The sequence below is a fragment of the Meles meles genome, chromosome 3 (genome assembly GCF_922984935.1).
Source record: "Meles meles chromosome 3, mMelMel3.1 paternal haplotype, whole genome shotgun sequence".
Taxonomy (NCBI): domain Eukaryota; kingdom Metazoa; phylum Chordata; class Mammalia; order Carnivora; family Mustelidae; genus Meles; species Meles meles.
In genome coordinates, this window is record NC_060068.1 from 148,146,277 (window position 1) to 148,171,367 (window position 25,091).

Here is a 25,091-nt window from a genome sequence, read left to right on the forward strand (position 1 = left end):
ATTTGCTGACAGCAGTGGTGTATGAAAGATAGAAATATGGCAAAACCAACTGCACTGTTTTTGGTCTCAGCTACTGGTAGAAAGTCATCATGATCTGATTTACAGAGATAAGACCAATATGGTAAAATGAAGTTTGGGGATAATATTTCAGCTTTGGATGTGTTAAATGTGAGATCATTATTACACATCCAAGTGTGGATGTATTTTCTTTTGAAATGATTACCAATACTCTTTTGAAACAATTACCAATACTTTGTTTTAAAGCTGGGCCTTGCTTAAACAAGACCTCTATGCTTTTTCTCATTCCGTAGTGCTATACTTAGCACTGTCTTCTAATAGTATCTCCTTATTCTCTGGTAGGTATTTACCAAAGGTTAGTGTATTAGCTGTATAATGTGACTTCCCCATTGGATTAACACAGATATTTAAATTGTTCTGTGATGAGACTGACAACGGATCAATACTCTGGTCTGAAACATGGATTTTGACTAATTGTGTTTAATAGATGCGTGTGATGCTTCAGTAATGTCAGACTTGATAGGTACTGTAATGACATCAATTGTAATCTTGTGCTATACTGTGCCCTTAAAGAAAAATGTGCTTTTAATTTGTACAGACAGAATGATATTTTTTGTTATAATTTTTCACTTTTAAAAAACAAATCAATCCAAAGTAATGTAAATTTTAAGCACCTTAAAAGTTCCTTTCTTCATCAAATATGTTGCTTCTCCATGGTAATTTGCTGGTGAGTCATTAATTCGTTGTCTTCTTTTAATTATTCTCCAGATGATGTTACTCATAGTAATTGTTGTGTATACTCAGATATTCAGTTGCTTTAATTTTGGAAAGCCATGGGCAGTGAATTAGAAACAGTTGTGTTAAAAACAAACTAGAGACTTTTAAAAGTAAATCAAGCTGTTACTAATGCTAAGAGATATTTTGACCAGGAATAACGAGGAAGGATATTAGTGACATTTAAATGATGATCTTAGTTTCAAATTATTGATCTTTTTAATGCACTTATACAAGGCTTATATAAATAATTTATCATCCAACACTAACAACTTAAAAAACTAATTGAGGGTGGTTGAAAGAGGATATTGGAAATACACTATTAACAGAACAGTTCAGCGTGCCTGGGTGGCTCAGTCAGTTAAGCATCTACCTTCTGCTCAGGTCATGATCTCGGGGTCCTGGGACTGAGCCCCACAGTCCTCGGCTCCCTGCTCAGCAGGGAGTTTGCTTCTCCCACGCCCTCTGCCACTCCCCACCACTCGTGCTGTCTCTCTCTCTCTCAAATAAATAAATAAAATATCTTTTAAAAGATTTTATTTATTTATTTGACAGACAGAGATCATAAGTAAGCAGAGAGGTGGGGGGGAGTGGAGCAGAGAGCACAATGTGAAGCTCGATTCCAGGACCCTGAGAGCATGACCTGAGTAGAAGGCAGAGACTTTAACCCACCGAGCCACCCAGGCGCCCCTAAATAAATAAAATCTTAAAAAAAGAACTGTTCAACTCTTCATTGAAAGGAGTGACTATATCTTCCCAGTGGAGGTCCAATGTATCTAAAGTTGTATCTTTTCTTTGAAGAATTACATATGCACATGACTTAGTCTACATGTACACACATGCACAAACATACATACAAGACATACGATGTGGCAACAATCAATGCACCCAATTCTTTAAATTTATGCCATTTATTCGCTTTACACTAACCCACATCTTTATTCTAAAATTTTCATTCATATGTAGTCCATAAGATTTAACCTTGGTGTGGAATAGAACTTCTAAATTTGTGGCTAACAGGCTTTATAGTTTAGGGAACACTTTGTTCTTCACCACCCAATTTCTGAAAATTAAATGACATCATTTAATTTAAAAGTTAATGAACGAAGTTATGGATATTTCAACTACTTCAAATAAGGCATATTATCCTACTTTGAAAAAAAAAAAGACTAGACATTTTGTGACAATGGATGGGTATTTGATATTTCTCTCCAGTGTATCATTAGAATTAATTAAAAAGGTTTAAAAGTATAAATATGTTACATATATTTGACTTCATCAAAGAAAAAAAACATTTTTGCTAGTGCTTCAAATAAATACTTTAAATCTGGTTCCCAATCAAGACTAAATAATATAGTTTACCCAAAAAAAAAAGAATGTTTTAGATCATATAACTAATCAATTTGGTCAATATTAAACACCCACTATATGTAAGTCACTCTATTAAAGAGAGAATAGAGATATAGTGGTAAGAAGATACCTCAAGTTGGTCTAGTTGAGAATACTCATGCCTTTAAGGAACTTATGGGCTAGCAGAGGCTATATACAGTTTAATTAGCAATTATGATAGTGAGAAAAGAGCCAGGGTGTCAGTTTGGTGTTATGATAGCGTCTAATCTAATCTAGAGTCTTACTACTGTGATTTTCTGATAAGCATCATTGAGGACATTGTCAGAAATGCCAAATCTCAGTTCCAACCCCATATATACTGAATGTGAATCTTCATGTTAACATGATAGCCATGTTATTTTAATGTACATTAAAGTCTGTACCAGGTATCAGAGAAAAAAATACTCAGAGAAAATAACATTTAAAATTAACTTCAAAAGCATATGGTTAGTTTGTGGAGAATGAAGGTGAACATACACTGGAAACAAAAATGGTTGTCCTTTAAGCCAGATCTATAGCTTAAGCTGCTGGTTGGATAAAAGAAGGTATGGAGAAAGAAGGGGGATGATATCAATTTGGGTCATAAGGTCTTTGATGTGCTTTTGAAAAATGTTTTAAGAGTAGATACTTAAGGGAAAGAAAGACATGTGAATATGGAAATCAGGGGTTAGTTTCCTGCTAGAACCATTGACTTAGAGATTGGTGTTATATTGATCGTACCTGAAGTCCTGAAGTCATGCAAGCGGGTAGGGTTGTTGAGGGAAAATATGGAAGGTGAAAAAAAAAAGGCTTGGGCATAGTCTTGGAAACACCAACATGTACAGAAGAGATATCAGCAAATAAAACTGCAAAAATCAGCCAGAAAGGAAAGAAGAAAGCTAGAGTATACAGATGGAGAATCAGGGGATAAGGTGTCTTTAAGAGGAAAGGATCAATAGTAATATTGTCTTAGCTGGAGTTCTCCTGCTAGAACCTAAGGAAAGGATTTAGTGGTAGGTAATTTACTGGGGAAAATTCCGAGAAGCAGCGTGGTGAAGCAGGAAGTGTGAGTGGGGAGAAGGGAAAGCCAATGAATAATTAGAGTTGTTTTCCAATGTCGGCAGGTGGGACTTAGTCCTACTGGGACCCTCTGAGAAACCATGTAAAATGCTTAGCATTCTCTCTCTGAAGAATGGGAAGTGTGGCCAAAATCTGTAGACTCAAATCCCTCATTGGTTGAATGTTGCCCAGGGAAAAAATACCTATACTGCTCCCTATCCCCAAACATCCATGTCACTCTACCTTGACTGGAGCAAGTTCTAAGCTTCTCAGCCCTGAGGCAGAAAGCCTGAGGTGAACTGTCCACCATATGTACAGTTGAGGTCAGAGGTGGGCCATTTTGCAAGGGCAGAGGGGTTACATGGTGCATTAATAAGGCCTGTACCTAATGTTCAGTACTCTTTAGATACTAAATAAGAAAGTATTTGCAAAGTATCTGATTAAGTATCATGATAATCATTGGAACATCATGGAAATAAAGAGAAGTATTAGTGGAATAGAAAGAATAGAAGCTATAATTAAGGGTGTACAGTGTTATGAAATGTACAGTGAGAATTAAATGTTTGTAGTGTTATGAAATATACAGTGAGATCATGAGTATAAACTAGTCGTTCAAAAAATTGGTTGAGAGAAGGAAGAGACATAAATTAGTAGATGGGAGGCAACTTGTGCTCAACTGAGAGTCAATTTTTGAAGACAGTATCACCATATAGCGAATAAGAGCACAGACTATATATCCAGATTGCCTTAGTTCTAAACATGGCTTCAACATTAATTAGTTGCATGGCTTTCCATAAGTTATTTAAATTCTCTGTGCCTCAGTTTTGTAATCTGTAAAGTGAAGATACTGGTAACAATCTTTTAAGATTTTTGTGATGATTAAATGAGTAAATATAAGTAGTGTTTAGTTGAATTCCTGGAAAATAATATGTAATATCCAAAGGCTAGGTGATATTCTTGTTCTTATTCTTATTGTCATTGTTATTTTGAATGGAGAGATGAGTATATTTAAATGCTATTTGGCTGGAGTCAATATATAAAGAGAAAAGGTAATGTTTCTGAGGAGGGATGAAGAAAGGATATTCAAACAAAGTTGAAAGATGAGATTTGAATGGGACTAAGAGAATTACCATTGTCATAAGAACAAGAAAAGAAGGAAAAAATATTGAAATGAATGATTTAGTAGAAAAAATAATGAATGAATGAATTAGTAGATGTTCTTATGTGAAAGTTTCTATTTCTTTTTGAGAATTTGGGTAAGATCATCATCTCTGAATTTAAAAAAAAAGTCAGAGGTGGGAAATAAGAGTGTTTAGACAGCATAGAATGTTTCAGTGGCCCACTGAAAAATGAAAAATGAAAAGTGATGAGGTTATCATATATGTCAATCTGTATTTTTGTTAAACTAAGGATAAAAATCATCTTCCTACACACACACAAACACACACACACACACATAACAAGAAAAACTGTAGTAATAAAGATCAAAACCATTTAGATGAGGAAAAGGCTTTTAAAAATATCTAAGCATATATTTAACTCTATTATAATAATTATAATGACTTTCAATTTCTAGTAATCATCTCTCCCCTTGATTTTAGTCTGTAATTACTAAAAAAATTTATTTCTAATAATGTTTCATATGAACAATTTACTTTGTAATTAAGTGTTTTCTTCTAATTGCTAAATACAATGACCTTTCATTCGTATTATTATTTTTAGTTACCTGCTCAGTTAAGTCTTAAACAGTGTTACAGTGACTTTTGGAAAACTTTTGAGAATCTGTCCATTTTTCAACCAAAGTATAATAAGAACAAGACAGAATGAACTATATAGTGTAAACAATTTTCAAGAGGTTTTTTTTTGTTTCTATTGTTTTTAAATATATGAAAATATAATCCATTGCAAAATATCTGACTGGATAGCACTAGATTCCACAAACCAGAGAGCAAGTATAAGTTTATATTGGAAGAGATCATTCTGGATGGAGAAATAATACTTTTTATCTGATATTATTTTCTGTAAGGATTTTAAGATCATCTGGTAAGTTGTAATTTTAAGAGTTTTTCAGGCCAAGTAGACACTTATTCACTACCACAAAAAGCTTTCCCCATATCTTGACAGCTAAAAAATTCACTTTTATAGAGAAACCCATGTTTCATTACCCAGCTTTTACAGATAAAAAAGTGAAGATAAAGTAGAAGTATTTCACTCAAACTTCTGCAGAAAAGATGACTGACAACTCTCTACTTTTCTTCATATGTGATTTGCTCTTAATTTTTTCCACATTTACTATATTGGAAATCAAATCATTTTTGATTAAGAGGTATATTAAGATACTCTTATTATTATATGACTTATTCTGATGGAATTGCTTAAAAGAATTTAAAAATACATGAATCCATATTTGCAGAAAGAAAACTTTTTCTACTTCAATTAAAAAAAATACTAGTTGTATATTTGAATAAAGCCATTATTTCAGTGAAAAAGAAAAAACTTCCTTCTCAGTGTGGATGAATTGAAGATTTTACCATGTTTATAGTTCTTGAAAATGGTTTGATCTTGCTGTAAATATTTTTTAAATAATGCTTGAGAAGCTTATTTGCATATAACCTAGCTATATATAGAGAGAGAGAGATTAGTTTACTTTTAATTGTAGGATCAAAATAGAAACCATGGCTTCAGTTACCATGTCATTAAATGGCAATTCTAGAAATATCTTTGTTTAAAAAAAAAAATAGCTTAGTTATAAATTCAATGATGATTGGTTTAAATATTTTTTAAAAAAAGAAAAAAGTAACTGATGATTGGGTACCTGGGTGACTCAATCAATTAAGCATCTGACTCTTGATTTTAGGTCAAGACATGATCTCAGGGTGGTGAGATCAAACCCCATGTCAGACTCCATGCTGGGTGTAGAGCCTGCTTAAGATTTTCTCTCTCCCTCTCCTTTTGCCTGCCTCTCTCTCTCTCTCTCTCTCTGCCCCTCCTCCAACAAGTGACCAATGATAGATTATCGATCATTGTGTTTTTCCAACACCATTTGTTGAAAGACAGTCTTTATTCTCTTGGACATTTTTCCCGTTTTGTTGAAGATTAGTTGACCATATTGTTGTGGGTCCATTTCTGGGTTCTCTATTTTGTTCCACTGATATACGTGTCTGTTTGTGCCAGTACCATACTGTCTTGATCAGCTTTGTAATATATCTTGAAGTCTGGAATTGTTATGCCTCCAGCTTTGCTTTGCTTTTTCAAGATTGCTTTGGTTATCCAGGGTCTTTTATGGTTCCATACAAATTTTAGGATTGTTTGCGCTAGTTCTGTGAAAAATACTGTTGGTATTTTGATAGGGATCACATTAAATGTGTAGATTGCTTTGGATACTAGAGAAATTTTAACAGTGTTTGTTCTAATCCATGAACATGGAATGCTTTTCCATTTCTTTGTGTCATCTTCAATTTCTTTCATAAGTGTTCTATAATATTCAGAGTAAAGATGTTTTACCTTGTTGATTAGGTTTATTCCTAGGTATCTTGTGATTTTTGGTGCAATTGTAAATGGGATCAATTCCTTGATTTCTCTTTATGCTGCTTCATTATTGGTGTATAGAAATGCAACAGATTTCTGTACATTGATTTTGTATTGTGACTGCTGAATTCCTGTATCAGTTTTAGCAATTTTTTGGTAAGTTTTTTGGCTTCTTTTCCGATTTGGATGCCTTTTATTCCTTTTTGTTGGGTTATTAAGGCTAGGATTTCTAGTACTATGTTAAGTAACAATAGTCGGAGTAGACATCCTATCATGTTCCTGACAGTAGAGGAAAAGCTCTCAGTTTTTCCCTTTTGAGAGTGATATTCGCTGTGGATCTTTCATACAGCCTTTATGATGTTGAGGTATGTCCCCGTATCCCTACTTTGTTGAAGGTTTTTATCAAGAAGGTGCTATACTTTGTCAAATGCTTTTTCTGCATCTACTGAGATCATATTGTTCTTATCCTTTCTTTTATTTATGTGTATCATGTTGATTGATTTGTAAATATTGAACCACACTTGCAACCCAGGAATAATCCCATTTGATTAGAGCGAAAAATTTTTTTAATGTACTGTTGGATTTGATTTGCCAGCATTTGGTTGAGAATTTTTGCATCCATGTTCATCAGCGATATTGTCCTGTAATTCCCATTTTTAGTGTGGTCTTTGGTTTTGGAATCAAGGTAATGCTGACCTCATAGAATGAGTTTGGAAGTTTTCTTCCATTTCTTTCTTTTTTTTTTTTTTTTTTTTGAGCAGTTTGAGAAGAATAGGTATTAACTCTTTTTTTAAATGTTTGGTAGAATTCTCATGGGAAGCCATCTGGCCCTGAACTTTGGATAATTGGGAGATTTTTGATTACTGATTCAATTTCTTTGTCAGTTATAAGTTACTCAAGTTTTCTATTTCTTCCTGTTTCAGTTGTGGTAGTTTATATCTCTCTAGCAATTATCCATTTCTTCCAGATTGTCTAATTTGTTGGCATATAATTTTTCATAATATTCTCTTATAACTGTTTATATTTGTGTGGTGTTGGTTATTATCTCTCATTTCTTATTCATGATTTTATTTATTTGGGTCCTCTCTCTCTTTTTTTTTTTTTGATAAGTGTGCTAAGGGTTCATCAATTTTATTAATTCTTTCAAAGAACCAGTTCCTGGCTCTATTGATCTATTCTACTGGGAGTTTTTTTTGTTGTTGTTTTTATATCATTTCTGCTCTAATCTTTATCACTTACTTTCTTCTGCTAGGTTTAGTCTTCATTTATTGCTCTTTTTTTTTTTTTTTTGCTCCTTTAGTTGTAAAGTTAGGTTGTATATTTGAGACTTCTTGTGCTTCTTTAGGAAGTCCTGAAGTGCTATATATTGCCCTCTTATAACCACCACCTCTGCTACATCCTAAAAGGTTTTGAATGTCATGTTTTAATTTTCATTTGCTTCCATGTATTTTTTTCTTTCTTCTTTAATTTCCTGGTTGGCCATTCATTCTCTAGTAGGATGTTCTTTAGCCTCCTTGTTTTTGTGATCTTTCCAAATTTTTTCAAGATTTTATTTATTTATTTGACAGAGAGATAGAGAGAGATAGAGAGAGCAGCAGGCAGAGGGAGAGGGAGAAACAGGCTCTCTGACAAGCAGGGAGCCCCATGTGGGGCCCAATCCCAGGACCCTGAGATCTTGACCTGAGCCAGAAGCAGCCATTTGACAGACGAAGCCACCCAGGCATCCCCCAAATTTTTCCTTCTATTTGACTGTAAGTTTCATAGCATTGTGTTCAGAAACCTGCTGTGATCGCAGTCTTTTTGTACTTGTTGAGGTCTGATTTGTAATCCAGTTATGTGGTCTATTCTGGAAAATGTCCCATATGCACTTGAAAAGGATGCATATTCTGCTGTTTTAGGGTGGAATATTCTGGATATATCCATTAAGTCCATCTGGTACAGTGTGTTATTCAAAGCCATTGTTTCCTTGTTCATTTTGTGCTTAGATGATCTGCCCATTACTGTAAGTGGGGTGTTAAAGTCCCCTAATATTATTATATTATTATCAATGTGTTCCTCTATGTTTCTTATTAATTATTTTTTATATTTGGGTGCTCCCAAGTGGCGAGCATGAATATTTACAGTTGTTAGATCGTCTTATCAGATAGATCCTTTTATTATGATATGGTACCCTTCTTCATCTCTTGTTACAGACTTTGGTTTAAAATCTAGTTTGTCTAAAATAAGTATTGCTACTCCGGCTTTCTTTTGACTTCCATTTGCATGATAAGTGAAAGTGGTTCTTCATGCCCTCACTGTCTATCTGCAGGTGTCTTTAGGTCTGAAAATGAGTCTCTTATAGAATGGATGTTCTTGTTTTTTAATCCATTCTGACACCTTATGTCTTTTGATTGGAGCATTTAGTCTGTTTGCATTCAAGAGTGATTATTGATAGATTTGAGTTTAGTGCCATGTATTTATTGTCATTGTTTCCGGTGATGTTCTTTTTTCCTTTCTAGACTTTAACACTTTTGATATTTCTTTCTCACTCAAAGAGTCTCCTTTAATATTTCTTGGAGGTCACCAACTCCTTTAGTTTTTGTCTGGGAAACTCTTTATCTCTCCTTCTATTCTGAATGATAGTCTGCTAAATAGAGTATTCTTGCTCGCATATTTTTTACCATTCAGCACATTGACTATATCATGCCACTCTCTTCCTGTCTGCCAAGTTTTTGTGGAGATATCTGCTGCTAACCTTATCTGTCTTCCCTTGTAACTGAGGGACTTCTTTTGTCTTACTGATTTTAGGATTTTTTTTTAATCTCTGTGTTTTACAAACTTACCTAAGATATGTCTTCATATTCATCTGCTTTTGTTGATTTTGATGGGAGTCCTCTGTGCCTCCTGGATTTGCATATCTGTTTCCTTCCCCAGATTAGGGAAGTTTTCAGCTATAATTTCCTAAAATAAACCTTCTGCCCCATTTTCTTTTCTTCTTCAGGGACTCCTATGATATAAATATTATTATGTTTTAGAAGTCCACTGAGTTCCATATGTCTACAATGATCATCTAATATTTTTCTTTCTTACTTCTTTTCAACTTCATTATTTTCATAATCTTATCCTCTATGTAACTAATCCATTCCTTTGCTTCTTCCATCTTTGTGATCATTACATTCTGTTGGTTTTGAATGTTGGTTATTGCATTTTTCATTTTGGCCTTTCTAGTTTTTAGGTCTTTTATCTCTGTGGTAAGGAACTCCCAAATGTCTTCTATGCTTTTCTGAAGTCCAGCTAGTTCCCTTAAGAGTATTGGTTTAAATTTTAGATCAGGCATATTACTTATATCTCTTTTAATTTGATCCCTGGCCATGACCCTTTCTTGTTCTTTCTTTTGGGATGAATTCCTCCATTTGGGCATTTTGTCTAGGTCTCTGTCTTCTCTGTGTTAGGAAAGCCTGTTATGTTTTCTGTTCCTGAGAGTAATAGCTTTATAAAGTAGAGGTCATATACTGTCCAGGGCCTGGCACTTCAGAAGTGTCTCTGTTGTATGCTGTGTGCACTCTGCTGCATGTTTCCTCTGCTTTTTCCCTCAAGCAGCCCTCTGTAGTTTCTCTTTGCCTGCAGATGGGGAGTGCTTAGACCTTGACCAAAGTGTGGCAAGTTTTAACTAGGTATGCTCTGGTCTGCACCTGATGCCCTGATGCTATTTCCAATAGAGCTGAAGTTTGTAGAACTCCATGGTCACTGGATGTGATGCCTGTGGTGGATTTGTGCTCTTCTAGGGGAGGGGCTCACTGCATTGGTGCTCAGCCACACTTGCCCCTGAAAAGCAACACCTGCAGAGGGCAGGGGAACAGGGCTAGGCGTTAGTGGTTTAGGCTGCCAGTATTGGAACTGTACTGCTTACTGAAGTTAATTTATGCTGAGAGGAGGACAAGGGAAATGGTGCCCACCTGCTTTTTTGTCCCTAGAGAGGCTATGCCATGTCTCTCAGAGGCGTTCCAAGAAGGGTGACCCATCTCTCCCAGTGCATCCTAGGGGATCCTCAGTTCACACAGTTGTCCCCATCCTGGGCTATCTGCCCTCCTTCTCCATAGGGCCAGTGCAGCATCTACTGAGCTTCACACCTGACATACATGAGACCTCCAAAACTCCACAGTTTTTGAGCTCCACTAGTTGTAAAAACTCCCCAAAACTAGCCCCTCTTATTTTCCCAGTCAGTGGCTTTGAGGGAAGTATTTTCCTTGTGCACTCCTCCCCTCCCCCCCCCCCGCCGTGACCAGTGTTCCCTTTCCTCCACAACACCTGTGATCCGTTTCTCCCCCAAATGATGTCTCTGCATCTCCTACCTTCTATTATGCAGCCTCTTTTCTCCCTCTCATTGTGCAGTTCATTTTCGGTCCTCAGATCAATTTCTTGGATATTGAGAATGATTTGATATTATCTAGTTGTGTTCAAGGGATAAGACAAGGCTAGAGTCCTCCTATTACTCCACCATCTTAGCTTCTCCTATCATTACAGTCTTAAATGACACATAGACATCCCACAGATGAAGAATCTGCTCTGGGTATGTGGTACATTGTAAAAAGTGTCCTGAGATATTATAAAACATTTTATACAGTAATTCAGTGCTTCTTAAGAGAAAGACTTCAACAAAAAGTTGACTACTTATATGTAGTGTTTCGTAGATTTGAAGACTGGTGTCAGAATCCTAAAATGAGAGATCCATTTGATTAAATAAGTAATTATGAATAACCATAGTACTTTCCATTTTTACCAAATTTGCTTTTGTAATAAAATGAAATATATACCTTCTGATTCCTATCTTCCAGGAGGATTCAGTGTGTAAAATCATACTTGGAGAACTGAAAACTATCTACTTTTTCAGATGTATATAAGACTGTCTTGGTGATAAGGAAAACTCTTCTTATTTTCAAATAGAATACATATTTAATATAGAGAGGATGTCCTAACTAGTCATTAAATAATCACTTGTGTTCTACTCAATTAATTAGCCTCTAAGCTTCTTAATATTCTATATAGCCCCAAAACAAAAATCTTAGCTTATTGAATAAAGTTAAATTTAAAGTAATTGTCACAATTTCAAAATCTTGATTGAGAGGTATGGTTGAAGTAGAAGGCAGGGGAAGTGCTGGCAGTCAACCAATTATTTCATTACTTAATATCACTCATATACCTTGCATGTGTTTTTATTAACTTCTACTTTATTCCTAATTGTTTTAAACATTTTGGAATTATAAGAAGGCAGTTTCTCTTTTCTAATCAATAATTTCCTCCTACTTGTAGCTGTGTTTAACATAAAGCCTGATATCACGGATTCAGACAGAAACTGCAAATTCTTTAAAGAACAGATTCGTCCAGGTTCATTTCAATAGGCGAGAGGCAGAATCTCATATTTAATAAATATTCTTTGAATAATAAAAACAACTCATAATAATAAAATACGAATCCAAAATTTCAGTCCCATGTGGGAGAATCTCCCTATCTGGCATCTTCCACTGATACCATTATTACAACAGAAGAGAGTCAGAGATCATATTCTTGGTCTCCTTTACCCAAAGAATTCTCAGAAAGTATGTAACAAACCAGATATTCAATCAGTGACTACTTGCATGCGGATACCTTAGCGATTCAGTGGTGAATAAGACAGGCAAGGACAGACACTTAACAAGTAATTGCAGCTGCTCTTTGAGTAACTAAGGCATAAACTTGGCATTTTTTCTAAGTACATACCAAGAGGACTTTAGGTGATCAGGAAGTCAGAGAATATTTCCTTGATGTAGTGAGATTTGAGAGAGAAAGTTAAATAACAAATAGGAATTAGCCAGGAAATTATGTGGTAGGACAGCATTCCAGTAGAGGAAAGTGTATAATCATCCAGAGACTAGGGTAAGTTTAAGAATATTAAAGAAATGTAATATACCAGGGTATGGTGAGCAAAAGGAAATGTACATGATAGAGTAGGAAAAGGCCAAATAGGTCCAGGAAGTCAGATCTTAATCCTGAAAGCAATGGGGAGCCATTAAAAGGCTTAAGGGAACAGAGTGACAATAAGGTTGGCGTTTTAAAAAGATTTCTGTCTGGATTATGGAAAAGAATAAGAGTTGCATGGGGAGCCTGGGTGGCTCAGTGGGTTAAAGCCTCTGCCTTCAGCTCAGGTCATGATCCCAGGGTCCTGGGATCGAGCCCCACATCGGGCTTTCTGCTCAGCAGGGAGCCTGCTTCCCTCTCTCTCTTTCTGCCTGCTTCTCTGCCTACTTGTGATCTCTGTCTGTCAAATACATAAATAAAATCTTTAAAAAAAAAAGTTGCAGTAAGGCACGCACAAATAGATACAGAGAATATAGTTAGAAAGTTGGGAATGAGTTTAGAGGAGAGATTTAAGTTACTTTGACTAAAATGATAATAATGGTGATACAGGGAAATGGAAAATTACTGAGCTTCTGGCAGTAGAATTTACATGATTTGGTGGTCTTCAGGATTGGGGATGAAGTTGTAGGGGATATAAAATAGGTTGATACAGTTTTCCTATAAGGGTATCATTCATTGATATTAAAACAATATATATGTGATTAAAGCTTCTATTTTAGATTTATTAGAATTGCTTACATTTACCATGGTATGATTCAGGCTCTCCCCTCTTAACCAGAACAGGTCAGAGACATAGTTATAATTGCTCTTTTCATTTCCATTTCTTACTTCCATTCACTCTTAAGTTAATTGCAATCTGTTTGGAATTAATCCCTGACGTCACCTGAAAGTCACCAAAGCCTTTAATGAGATTAAATATACTTACGTCTATTCAGACATCCCAAACATTTCAAGAGTAAAAGCATGCCTTAAAATTGTTATTTTTAAGTCATATGTTAGTAATATATTTCTAAACTGAACACAATAAAATTATGGAAATAAAAGATCAAAAAAAGGGAGAAGATACTTGGAATTAAAATCGTCTCTAAGAATTTCAGGAAATATTCAAGAATGTAGGAGACATGTAAAGGAATGTAGAGAAAATGTAGAGACTATAGGGAAAGAAAGGTAAGGGAAAATTCGATAAGGAATGTATGAAATAAATAATAAGAAACATGGATCATATCCAGTATAGAGGGTCAAATGCAAAAGCTCAACATCCAACTAGAGTAGTTCAAACCTAGAATTCTATATGTCGTCTGGTTAACAATTGATTTTGAGTTTAAAAAACATTTTCAGACAGGGGCACCTGGGTGGCTCAGTGGGTTAAGCCGCTACCTTCGGCTCGGGTCATGATCTCAGGGCCCTGGGATTGAGTCCCGCATCGGGCTCTCTGCTCAGCAGGGAGCCTGCTTCCCTCTCTCTCTGTCTTTGCCTGCCTTTCTGCCTACTTGTAGTCTCTCTCTCTCTGTCAAATAAATAAATAAATCTTAAAAAAAATTTTTTTTAGACAAGAAAAGTCTCAAAAAACCTATGTCCCATTTATTTATCACGATTCCTTAGTGATTTCCTTGGAGATTGACTCCAGCAACATGAATAAATAAACCAAGAGAGAAACATAGGCTCTGGGAATAGGAAACCCAACCAAGGATGTTATAAAGGGAAATGCTGCTGGATATTAGCTAGGATAGGGATGCTGGAAAAAAATTTCTTGTGCAAAAAATAAAAGTCGTTTAAAATCCACAAAACCAAGGGGCGCCTGCATGGCTCAGTGGTTTAAGCCTCTGCCTTCGGCTCAGGTCATGATCTCAGGGTCCTGGGATCGAGCCCCGAATCGGGCTCTCTGCTCAGTGGGGAGCCTGTTTCTCTCTCTCTGCCTGCCTCTCTGCCTACTTGTGACCTCTCTCTCTGTCAAATAAATAAATAAAATATTTTTTTTTTAATCCACAAAACCAAAAAAAATAAATAAAATCCACAAAACCGAAGGAAATGCCATGAAATGCTGCACTTGTCATTGTGGTAATGCAAACACTGTATGGTTTGGTAGGTTCAATAGCATGTACAAAATTGCAATCCACCTTTATATTGTAACGGTAGAGATGACAAAAGTTAAAAATGGAAATGAAAGAATGAGTTTGTTACATTTCTTATGGTAAACTTGTCTAGAGTTCTCTGAACAAGAAAGAAAGCTATAATTATGTTAGGTAAAGTGACAAAGGAGACCAAGGGAAGAATTAACACAGGTGACACAGCTGCAGAATGAGAGAGAAGGTGAGAAGATACGGGGGGCTCTTAGCGATTTTACCATTTTCTATGGCAAAAAGTCAATAAATGTTGTCTATAATTAATCCACATAAGAAATAGAAACAGAAGTACATGACTTAGTGATATAGACATAACACTTTTGAAAGTGATAACATGGGGGGAGTGAGTTTTATCATGGCGTGTTGTCCTCATTATTTATATTAGATCTCATTAGTATTTTAATGCATAATTTTTACGTGTCATTTTAATCGCACAGAAAGTTTTCGGAAAATAAAAGTACATTAGATGTCCTCATATCATCTAATGTACTTTTATTTTCCGAAAATTTTCTGTGCGATTAAAATGACACATAAAAAACAACCTGAGGGTTTTGAAGGGTCAGGGGTGGGAGGTTGGGGGAACAGGTGGTGGGTAATAGGGAGGGCACATTTTGCATGGAGCACTGGGTGTTGTGCAAAAACAATGAATACTGTTACGCTGAAAAAATAAATTAATTTTTAAAAAAGAACCAATAAAAAAAAGTACATTAGAATTTTAAATGGTAATGATATTCATCTCTTTTAATATTTTTCAAGATGTATTTATTTATTTATTTTAGAAGGGGAAGGGCAGAGGGAGAGGGAGAGAAAGAGTGTACTTACTCAGTGCCGAGCCCAAGACCCTGAGATCACGACCTGAGCTGAAGCCAAGAATCAGATGCTTAACCAACTGTACCACCTAAGCACCCATATGGTCTCTTTAGATCTGATGGGATGAACTTTGATTTTATATATTCAAGAAAGAATTATGTTTGCATCTTTGTTTTTCAAAAGTCTCTTCATTAGTGACTATTAAATGTATCATCTTTTGCATATCATAGTCTACAATTAGCAGAAACTTTTCCATTTTATCATTTTTTAAAATTTGTCATCTTATATGTAACTTTCAACACCTAGTTTATTCCATTATCCACCTACCACTAGGTGTCTTTTTCAAAAGGAATTTATTATTTTTATCCTTCACATCACAGGTAGGTCATATTTTCATTCATTTTGCAAGTCTTGTTAGGTATGAGGGAAACAGACAAAAAGAAGTAACTCCCGTTTTCCATACGTGTTGTGTTCTAACAAAGATCATTACCTAATTCCCAAATTCGCTGGTTATGGTGCAATACCTCTTTTCTTAGAATATACTTCTTTTGAGTACCTCCTGCCCCTTGAAACTTTATCCTTCTTTGCTGTGAGTCAAGTTTTTTTGGTTCTGTTACATTGGGCTGGCTAATCTCAGTTCCCTTAACTTAATCAATTTCCATGACTCAACTGCTTTTAAAATGTAGGTTCCGCTTTTTTTTTTTTAAATCTCTTTATTTGACGCGTTATCCCTTAGTGATCTCTTAGTCACTGACTGTGTATATATTTTTTCTTCTAAGTGCCTGACCTACATATAAGCATTAAGATGTGTCATAGGCCTCTTAAACTTAACTTATCAAAACTGAATTTCCTTTCTGTCCCCTACTCTCACTTAAATGTGCTTCCTTATGTCCTAAGATAACATAGTCCTTGGCATATAGAAGGGGTTCTGATATTTTAGTGTACTAAAAACACTAAAACACTGCTAGAATTTCTAATTCAGAATTTCCGATTCTATAGATCTGGGGTGAAAACTTCGAATGTGCATTTCTAACAAGCTCCCCAGTGAAACTGGTGGTTTATCTGCACTTTAACTGCACCTGGAGAACCATTGGCACACAGAAATCAGTTAATATTTGTTAGATCAATAATTACTCTAAATCGATTGTCTTAAAATATGTAGTATGGGCTCAAAAATCAAATTGAACTCAGCATGATTAAATAACACGAAATATTCATAGAGCTTTAGTCTGAAAGAACAAAGAGGATCATGTGGTGAAATACTCTTTTACTGCAGGTTAGTAAACTCAGTCTAAGGGGATTAAATGATTCATATGAGGAAAAATAACTGTATTCCACAAATCCTGACTTTCCATAAAAATAAAATAACTTTATATGTAACATTTGTATTTAGCTAATCAAGGATTCGTTTTCTAATTCGAGATAGACATTGAGCAGATTGTTTCTCTACATGAGTAGGCCCTTGCCCATAGGCACAGATTTCGTAAAAATGAATTGAAATACTACTAACTTTTAATGCTGTTTCCCATACCTACTGACATGCTTGCAAAGAACAGAGAAATCTAGAGCTTAGTATCCTGGTTAAAGTTAAAGATTCTTACCAGTCCAAGCAATGTTTGGGCAAGCAGTTTTTTGTTTTGTTTTGTTTTGTTTTCGTACTTGTTTTTGTTTTGAGAAAAACAGAGATTACATGACCCTACTGGTCCTGAAGAAAGTTGAATCCTTTATTTGTCCAGAACTGAAAGGACTTTCATCAATGCAGTAAGGGTCAAAACTGTGGCAGTCCTGTACTCTTTTTTTTTTTTTTTTTTTTTTTATCTGACAGACAGAGATCACAAGTAGTCAGAAAAGCGGCCAGACAGAGAGGAGGAAGCAGGCTGTCTGCTCAGCAGGGCTCAATCCCAGGACCCTGGGATCATGACCTGAGCCGAGGCAGAGGCTTTAACCCACTGAGCCACCTAGGTGCCCAGGCGCCCCGCAGTCCTGTACTCTTAAGCTGTTTCATTGTTTTCTCAAGTTTGAATATTTAACAGGATTCACCAGACTTTACAGTATGAGCAAAGGATACAGTGCTTTGGAGAAAGAGAATGCAGACTTGCATCAGAGAGACCCAGGAGCCTTTCCCCAACATGAGCTCCCTGTGGGCTCAATCTTCAGGCAAGTGGAACATGCTGGGTTTCCAGCTTGATCCACCAAAGTATGCGCAAGGAGCCTTGGTTTTGGGGGGTGTGGGGAGCTCAGCAACAAAGCTCTCAGTGACTTTTTAAATAGCCAAGCCAGTTGGGCACCTGGGTGGCTCAGTCAGTTAAATATCTGCCCTTGGCTCAGGTGATCTCAGGGTCCTGGGATTGAGTTCCTGCTCCACAAGGAGCCTGCTTCTCCCTCTGTCTCTGCCTCTCTCTCTCTCTCTCTCTGTCTCTCATGAATAAATAAATAAAATCTTTTTAAAAAAATAGTCAAGCCAGAATAATCAAACCAGATAAACTAGTTGCAAAGCATTAGTGCAAAATTTAAACTTGGGATTTCCAGTGAACTGTCAGACCCTAAACAAACATCAGATATCCCACTGCCCTCTTTTTGACTAAGAAAAAAATCAGATGCATGGATGTCTCTAGAAATAAAGATAACGCTTTTTCAGTCCAGCTGCAAATCAACTTTATCCTAACAGTAGTCTTATAGAGGTCACTGAAGCTTCTTTCTTATGGACCAGCTGCATAAGGGATCAAGCAGACTGAATCCCAGGTCTCTAGAAGTGGGTTACCAAAATTAAGTAGGCATATAGATTCTGAACTCTTCAGGAAAAATTAACCAATCCTTTTCAAGTACATGCTAGAAGCCACTTACACACAATGACAGTGAAGGCATCGCTGTCTAAATTTAAAATGCTTAAATCATAATCAAGTTGCTTCCGAGACAGATATATATAGGCTGCAGGCTTTAAATACTTGGGGGACAGTCTGGTGACCAAATAAAGGAAGTCTCATGACAAAGTTGTATTTCCTTTAAGAACACTAATCTCCAAAAGGGAATGTCTTAAAAACAGGAATGTTATGTGAAAGGACAAAAAAATTGAACAAATATAATGAGCTGCTGTTTTTGACTAGATGTATGCGTTATCAAGTACCAATTACAATTACACTAATTATGGACAAGGAGTTGGGAGACCTCTAAGTCATCAGGAAAAGATGTGAGGGAACATAAAATTTCCATGTGTTCTCCAAAACACATCAAATGTGGTTTTTTTTTAAGGGAAAAATCTTATTCCAGTATGTTTATCCAGTTTTACTAGCTACTTTTTTTACTTGGATTCAATTTTTATGATCTATGCAATGAAACTCATTTGGGGGGCTCTAAATAATTGTTTCAAAGTATGGTCCCATGACTACCTACATTTGCAACACCAAGGGAGTGTTTCTCAAGTTAAATGTGTATGGGTCATCTGAGAATCTTTTTTTTTTTTTTTAAAGATTTTATTTATTTATTTGACAGAGAGAGATCACAAGTAGACAGAGAGGCAGGCAGAGAGAAAGAGAGAGAGGGAAGCAGGCTCCCTGCTGAGCAGAGAGCCCGATGCAGGACTCGATCCCAGGACCCTGAGATCATGACCTGAGCCGAAGGCAGCGGCTTAACCCACTGAGCCACTCAGGCGCCCTGAGAATCTTTTTTTTAAGATGTAGACTGATTTCATAGGTCTGGAGTAAAGGCTGAAATTCTCTTCTAATAAGTTACCAGCTAACATCCGTGTTCCTTTTTGAATACCAGGGATTTATTTTCAAAGTGTATATGTGTGTATTTGTGTGTATAAGTATGTGTAAATTCACAAAAGCAGATACATCATGGGAAATCAGTCTGGAGTTAAGCCTGAAAATCTACATTCCCAAAGTCAACTTCACCCCAAGTTTTATCAACAATTAAATTTAAGAACTATTTGGTTAAATGAACTTAAACATCTAAGTTAACTTTGGCTGTAAAATTTCACGGATCTGGCCTCACCCTGATACTCTTTAAGTCCTAAATTGAAGGGTGACATATTCTCTCACTTTTCAGGCTATCTGTGTTGCTCGAGTATCTATGACTTAGAAACAGCGGCCAAGCTCTCTGTCACTAAATTCAAATTTTAATTAGGTCTGATCTTTTGCTAAAAGGTCTAAGATAAAACTTCTTGTTCTACCCAATCTTAAAAAATTCTATATCCAGATGAGGGGCCAAACATCAACATGATACTTCTTTTAGAAAGCAGCTAAAAAAAAAAAAAAAAAAAAGGTTCCAAAAAAGTGAAATCACGTTTTTTTCTTGTCTCCTCACTGGTTTTTCTGGGGTGACACCCTTGAATTCACTCTGAACTCCTTTTTTTTTTTTTTTTTTACTTTTTTTTTAACCTTTCTGCCTTTTTTTTTTCCATTTTATTTATTTTTTCAGCGTAACAGTATTCATTGTTTTTGCACAACACCCAGTGCTCCATGCAAAACGTGCCCTCCCCATTACCCACCACCTGTTCCCCCAACCTCCCACCCCTGACCCTTCAAAACCCTCAGGTTGTTTTTCAGAGTCCATAGTCTCTTATGGTTCGCCTCCCCTTCCAAATTTTTTTTTTTTTTTAATAAACATATAATGTATTTTTATCCCCAGGGGTACAGGTCTGTGAATCGCCAGGTTTACACACTTCACAGCACTCACGATAGCACTTACCCTCCCCAATGTCCATAGCCCCCTCCCCCTCTCCAAATCCCACCTCCCCCCAGCAACCCCCAGTTTGTTTTGTGAGATTAAGAGTCATTTATGGTTTGTCTCCCTCCCAGTCACTCTGAACTCCTTTCATGCCTCTCCGCATCTCAGTTCTCCACAGGAAATGTTGATCTACTAAATCCCTCACAGAGTATGTGACACACAGTAGATGCATCACATCCTAATACATTAGCTCCTTCCCCCGAAGGATTTCTTCTTTTGGTTACTGTTATTCAACTATTATTGAATTTAGCACAACAAGGTAACATGATGATTTCTTATACAGCCTAACAGTGTTTTCTAATTTCCTTTTTCCTTTCCCTACAGTATAAGCAAGTGGAACAATACATGTCCTTCCATAAGTTGCCAGCTGATATGCGTCAGAAGATACACGACTACTACGAACACAGATACCAAGGCAAAATCTTTGATGAGGAAAACATTCTCAGTGAACTCAACGATCCTCTGAGAGAGGTAAGATGGACAGTCCTCGATCTCCATGGTACATGGTCATGGTTTATTTTCTCTTTTCATGGCACATCTTCAAGGCCGTGTTACGACACTACTCAGAAGAAAAATCAGAACGAAATGTTGATGTATCTTTTGTGCCTTTATTCTCCCCTATGGTCTCCCATATAAAGACTTTAAATTGTTGGGGGAAAAAAAGTACTGGAAAACTGTTCTTATGATCATGATTGTCCAAATGGTTTTATTTTCTGTATCTGTGGTTACCTGAGTTCCTTCATCTGTCTTCATTGTCTGTATCTTTCACTCATTCCTCTCATGTTTACTGAACTATTCATCTTCGTTTTGGTTTCTCATCTCATCCCATGTTCACTTCACCTGTTTATTAGAACTTAGACCCTGATTACAGACTGACCTGACCTGTTGCAAGTAATTAATTTCTCCTATCTCCTCATTAAAACACTTCAATATCAGTAATCACCTGTTTGCCTTATAGCTTCTTTCCATCCCTCCCTAGAAGGCTTCTCTCTGCCCATGGGAAAGTTCTGGTCACTCCTAGACCAAAAGAATACTGGCACGATTGTTCATATTTCTTACACTGCTTTTCTTTAACTACCAACCTTCTCATACAATTACTGCGCACTGTGTAATCATTACATTGTGTGGTTTGATTGCCACTTCTTTACCGTAGTTGTTTCCTTGAAAATTATTGGTGATCTCTTACTCATCAAAAAGCCTTTTTCTTTGAGCCCTTGATGGTCCTTTTAAACCGTTGACAAAACACCCATCCTGAATTTCTTTTTTGGGTTTCCTCAGCACTGAACCATTACTAAGCCTTTGGCTTTTCATTTTGCATTTCTGAATTTGTTCTTTATTTTTTTTTAATTTATATCTTTTTGCACCTTAATTCTGTAAATTTTGAGCCCCAAGTTCTCACCAATAACACTGTTTTCTTAAAATCTACATGGTTTTCCCTTGACTCCATATATATAGTAAACTAAGTAATACAGTCATTATCTTCCATTACTAAACCATTTTTTTTTAACTAAACCATTTTTCCTTTGAAGTCTCTCAGTAAATGTTTTAGTCATTCTCTCAAATTATTTGGAATGTAAAATTGTAGTCTATTTTTTTATCTTTTTCTGCTCTGCCTGTCCAGTCAATTGCCAACTGCTGTCAGTTCAGTCCACCCCACACCTGCACCCTTGTTTCCTTCCCCACCGCCGTTGTCCTGACCCTAGTCTTCTCACATGGACAGTTGGAACTGTCTCCTCATTTTGCCTTCCAGCCTCTGGGCCATTTTCTCTAACTGCCGTTTAAACATCAATGCCAGATTAATCTTTTTTTTTTCTTTTCATATGTACGAGCTACTCACTTTTCTGCTGAAAAACTTTCACTCTTTACATATAAAATTATATCAAATTTAGCCTCCCTAAGCTCATATTCCAGCCCTTCTATGCTCCAATCTCGGCTAAATTTCCAGCTTTATTCTCCCTGCTGCTCTACGTGTTCCAAAGTGGTCTAAAGCCAAACTGTGCAACTTGCTGTTTTGCAGAAATCAATTATAATTTCTCACCTTGCATCATATGTTTTTCATAAATGTCTGTCATCTGTTAGCAAAATCTAGTTCAAATATTTCTTTATTTACAACTTTTTTTTTTTCCAGCCTAGATTTCATCACTCTTTACTCTGACCCCTAATGCACTGAGGCCACAAAACGTGTGTGCTCTTTGTCCATTCCTGTCTCTTTTATCAATAGTGTTTCTTATTTGTTTTCTCCATTTTCACTTGAAAGTTCCTTGAAAGCAAAGGCTTCTTTATAGTTTAAATTTTTCTTGAAATTCTTAGTACATATAGCATATATTAAATGCTCAGTAAATATTTTCATTGCAACTAATATCTTTACCATTTATATCCATTCCAAAGCTTCTGCATTCCCTAAAAGTTATTCATTTTTTTGTTCTGTTCTATTTTGTTTTGTTTTGAGCCTTGAACTATCAGTTAAGAATTTGCCAATAACGGAGCTCAAAATTTGCTGTTGATTAGCTTATTTTCTTTACAAATACCTCAAATAAGAATATCATTTTTTTCTTTTTTGCTTTAGGAAACACAATTAAAACTTCATTTATTGTTGTATTTTTAAAAATAAAATAATGGGTTTAAAGAAAAAACTGTCAATATGTTTTGCTTTATCTCTTTGTTGGATTACAGAATTTATTTTGAATTTAAATCCCTAGGGCCCCAGGGTGGCGCAGTTCACTCAGCATAAGGCTCTCAACTTTGGCTCAGGTCATGATCTCAGGATTATGAGATCGAGCCCTGCATTGGCTCTGTGCTGAGTGTGGAGTCTGCTGAAGATTCTCTCTCTACCCATCCCTCCCTACTTTCTCCCTGTCTAAAAAAAAATAATAATAGTAAATAATAATAATAATAATAAATAAATCCAAATCCCCTTCACCAAAAGGCAGAAGCTCAGGACACTGGAACCAAGCTGGGTTCTCAAGGACCCAGAGGGATTCAAAGACAGTACAGGAGAGGCCATAGCAGGGAGATGAATATAATCCAAGAGATAGTATCAGATATTAAGACTAAATCAAAAGACAGGAAGACACTATAAAAATAAGGATATATTTCAAAGAAACAGGAAAGGGGCACCTTGGTGGTTCAGTCAGTTAAGTGTCTGCCTTCGGCTCAAGTCAGGATCCCAGGGTTCTGGGATCGAGCACCATGTCAGGCTCCCTCCTGAGGGAGCCTGCTTCTCCCTTTCCCTCTGCCACTCCCCCTACTTGTGCTCTCTCTCTCTCTATCAAATAAATAAATAAAATATTAAAAAAAAAAAAGAAAGAAACACGGAAATGTTAGGATTCCACCATAAAATGTCATTGAGGGAATACAGAAAGCCAGAAGAAAAATGAGTGTGAAAGGCCTAAAGTTACATGCTTAAGTGAGAAGCATTCCTCTGTGCTCAAAATGCACAGTGTAGTTTAAAATTAGGATTACAAGAACTCCTTCTTAATCGTGTGTATTTTATTAACTACCCTTTCTCTTGCCACACAATACCTTAACTCTGATCTTCAATGGAAAAAAATGTACTTTTCATTTTTACCCCATCCAAAGCCATATGAGACCATATGTCCAATTTCCTTAACTCCTACAACTGTGCAGTCACTAAAGTATGACCCGTGGCTTTCCTCATATTTTCAGAAACCATAGTTCAGGGTTTCAGCATCCTTTATTCAACATCTGAAGTGCACTCACAACTGTTCTCCCTGCCTTTGATCTCAGTTAACTCAAATGCATACCGTCACACAGCCACCGTCTTGATTGATAGAAAACATGAGTTGGACAGTTCTCCTCTCTTCCTAGAACCTGATCATGATCTCCCACCCCCTAGAGGAAAAAAATCCAATTTCCTTGACATGGCCTATGAGACACTCCATGCCCTGCCTTCATCTTTACTTTTTTCCATTAATACCTCATCAACAAGGAATTGTTCATAATTTTCTGGGAAAAGAAAAGTGCTGCTAATTGCCTCACTGCTTTTCCTCATGCTATTCTAGCTTCACTTCTTTCTACTCAGCTTCCTGTCACTTCCTGTCAGGCATTCTCCACATGGGAATGAACTTCCACATGAACTTCCTATGAGGAAGTTTCCCCTGAGCACTCTGTCTCTCACATTGTACTTATCACTTATCAGTTTATCGTTTGTCTCTTTTAAGACTATGAGCTTCTTGGGGTGCCTGGGTGGCTCAGTGGTTAAAGCCTCTGCCTATGGCTCAAGTCATGATCTCAGGGTCCTGGGATTGAGCCCCGCATCAGGCTCCCTGCTCGGCAGGGAACCTGCTTCCCCCTCTCTCTCTCTGCCTGCCTCTCTTGTGATCTTTGCCTGTCAAATAAATAAATAAAATCTTTAAAAAAAAAAAAAAAGACTATGAGCTTCTTGAGGCTGGAGACGATGCCTTAATCTTTATATCTTTGTTGGCAGTTGTGGTAGGAACTCACTAAGTATTTACTGGGTGAATAGCCTTTAACAGAATTATGGCTGAAAAACAGATAAGATTTGTGTGACTACTTAATAAAATTAGAGATCTTAATAGAATTAGAGATCTGAGCATAATTAAATGCTCAGACCCTTAACACCTTAAAAGGTGAAAACAATGCTCTCCATTTATTCTCTGCTTTTCAGTTTTTGCTCATCTAGCATCAGAATCCTGAAAAGCCTACATTTAATGTTATACCGAGTTAAGACTTTATTAGAAGGGAAATAAGATGAGTAGGATAAGAAAGTAAGAAGACACATAGCAGTGAGAGAACAGGAGTTGTTATTTAAGTCAAACTTGAAGAAGT

General features: G+C 36.3%; 1 protein-coding gene across 1 annotated transcript in view; it reads left to right on the top strand.

Moving 5' to 3' along the window:
• Positions 1–25,091, top strand: part of HCN1 (hyperpolarization activated cyclic nucleotide gated potassium channel 1) — a 398,356-nt gene that overhangs the window by 305,408 nt on the left and 67,857 nt on the right. Inside the window, exon 5 of the mRNA XM_046000839.1 lies at positions 20,607–20,753. Within this exon, the coding sequence (XP_045856795.1) occupies positions 20,607–20,753 (147 nt within the window). The remainder of the gene's footprint in view (positions 1–20,606; positions 20,754–25,091) is intronic.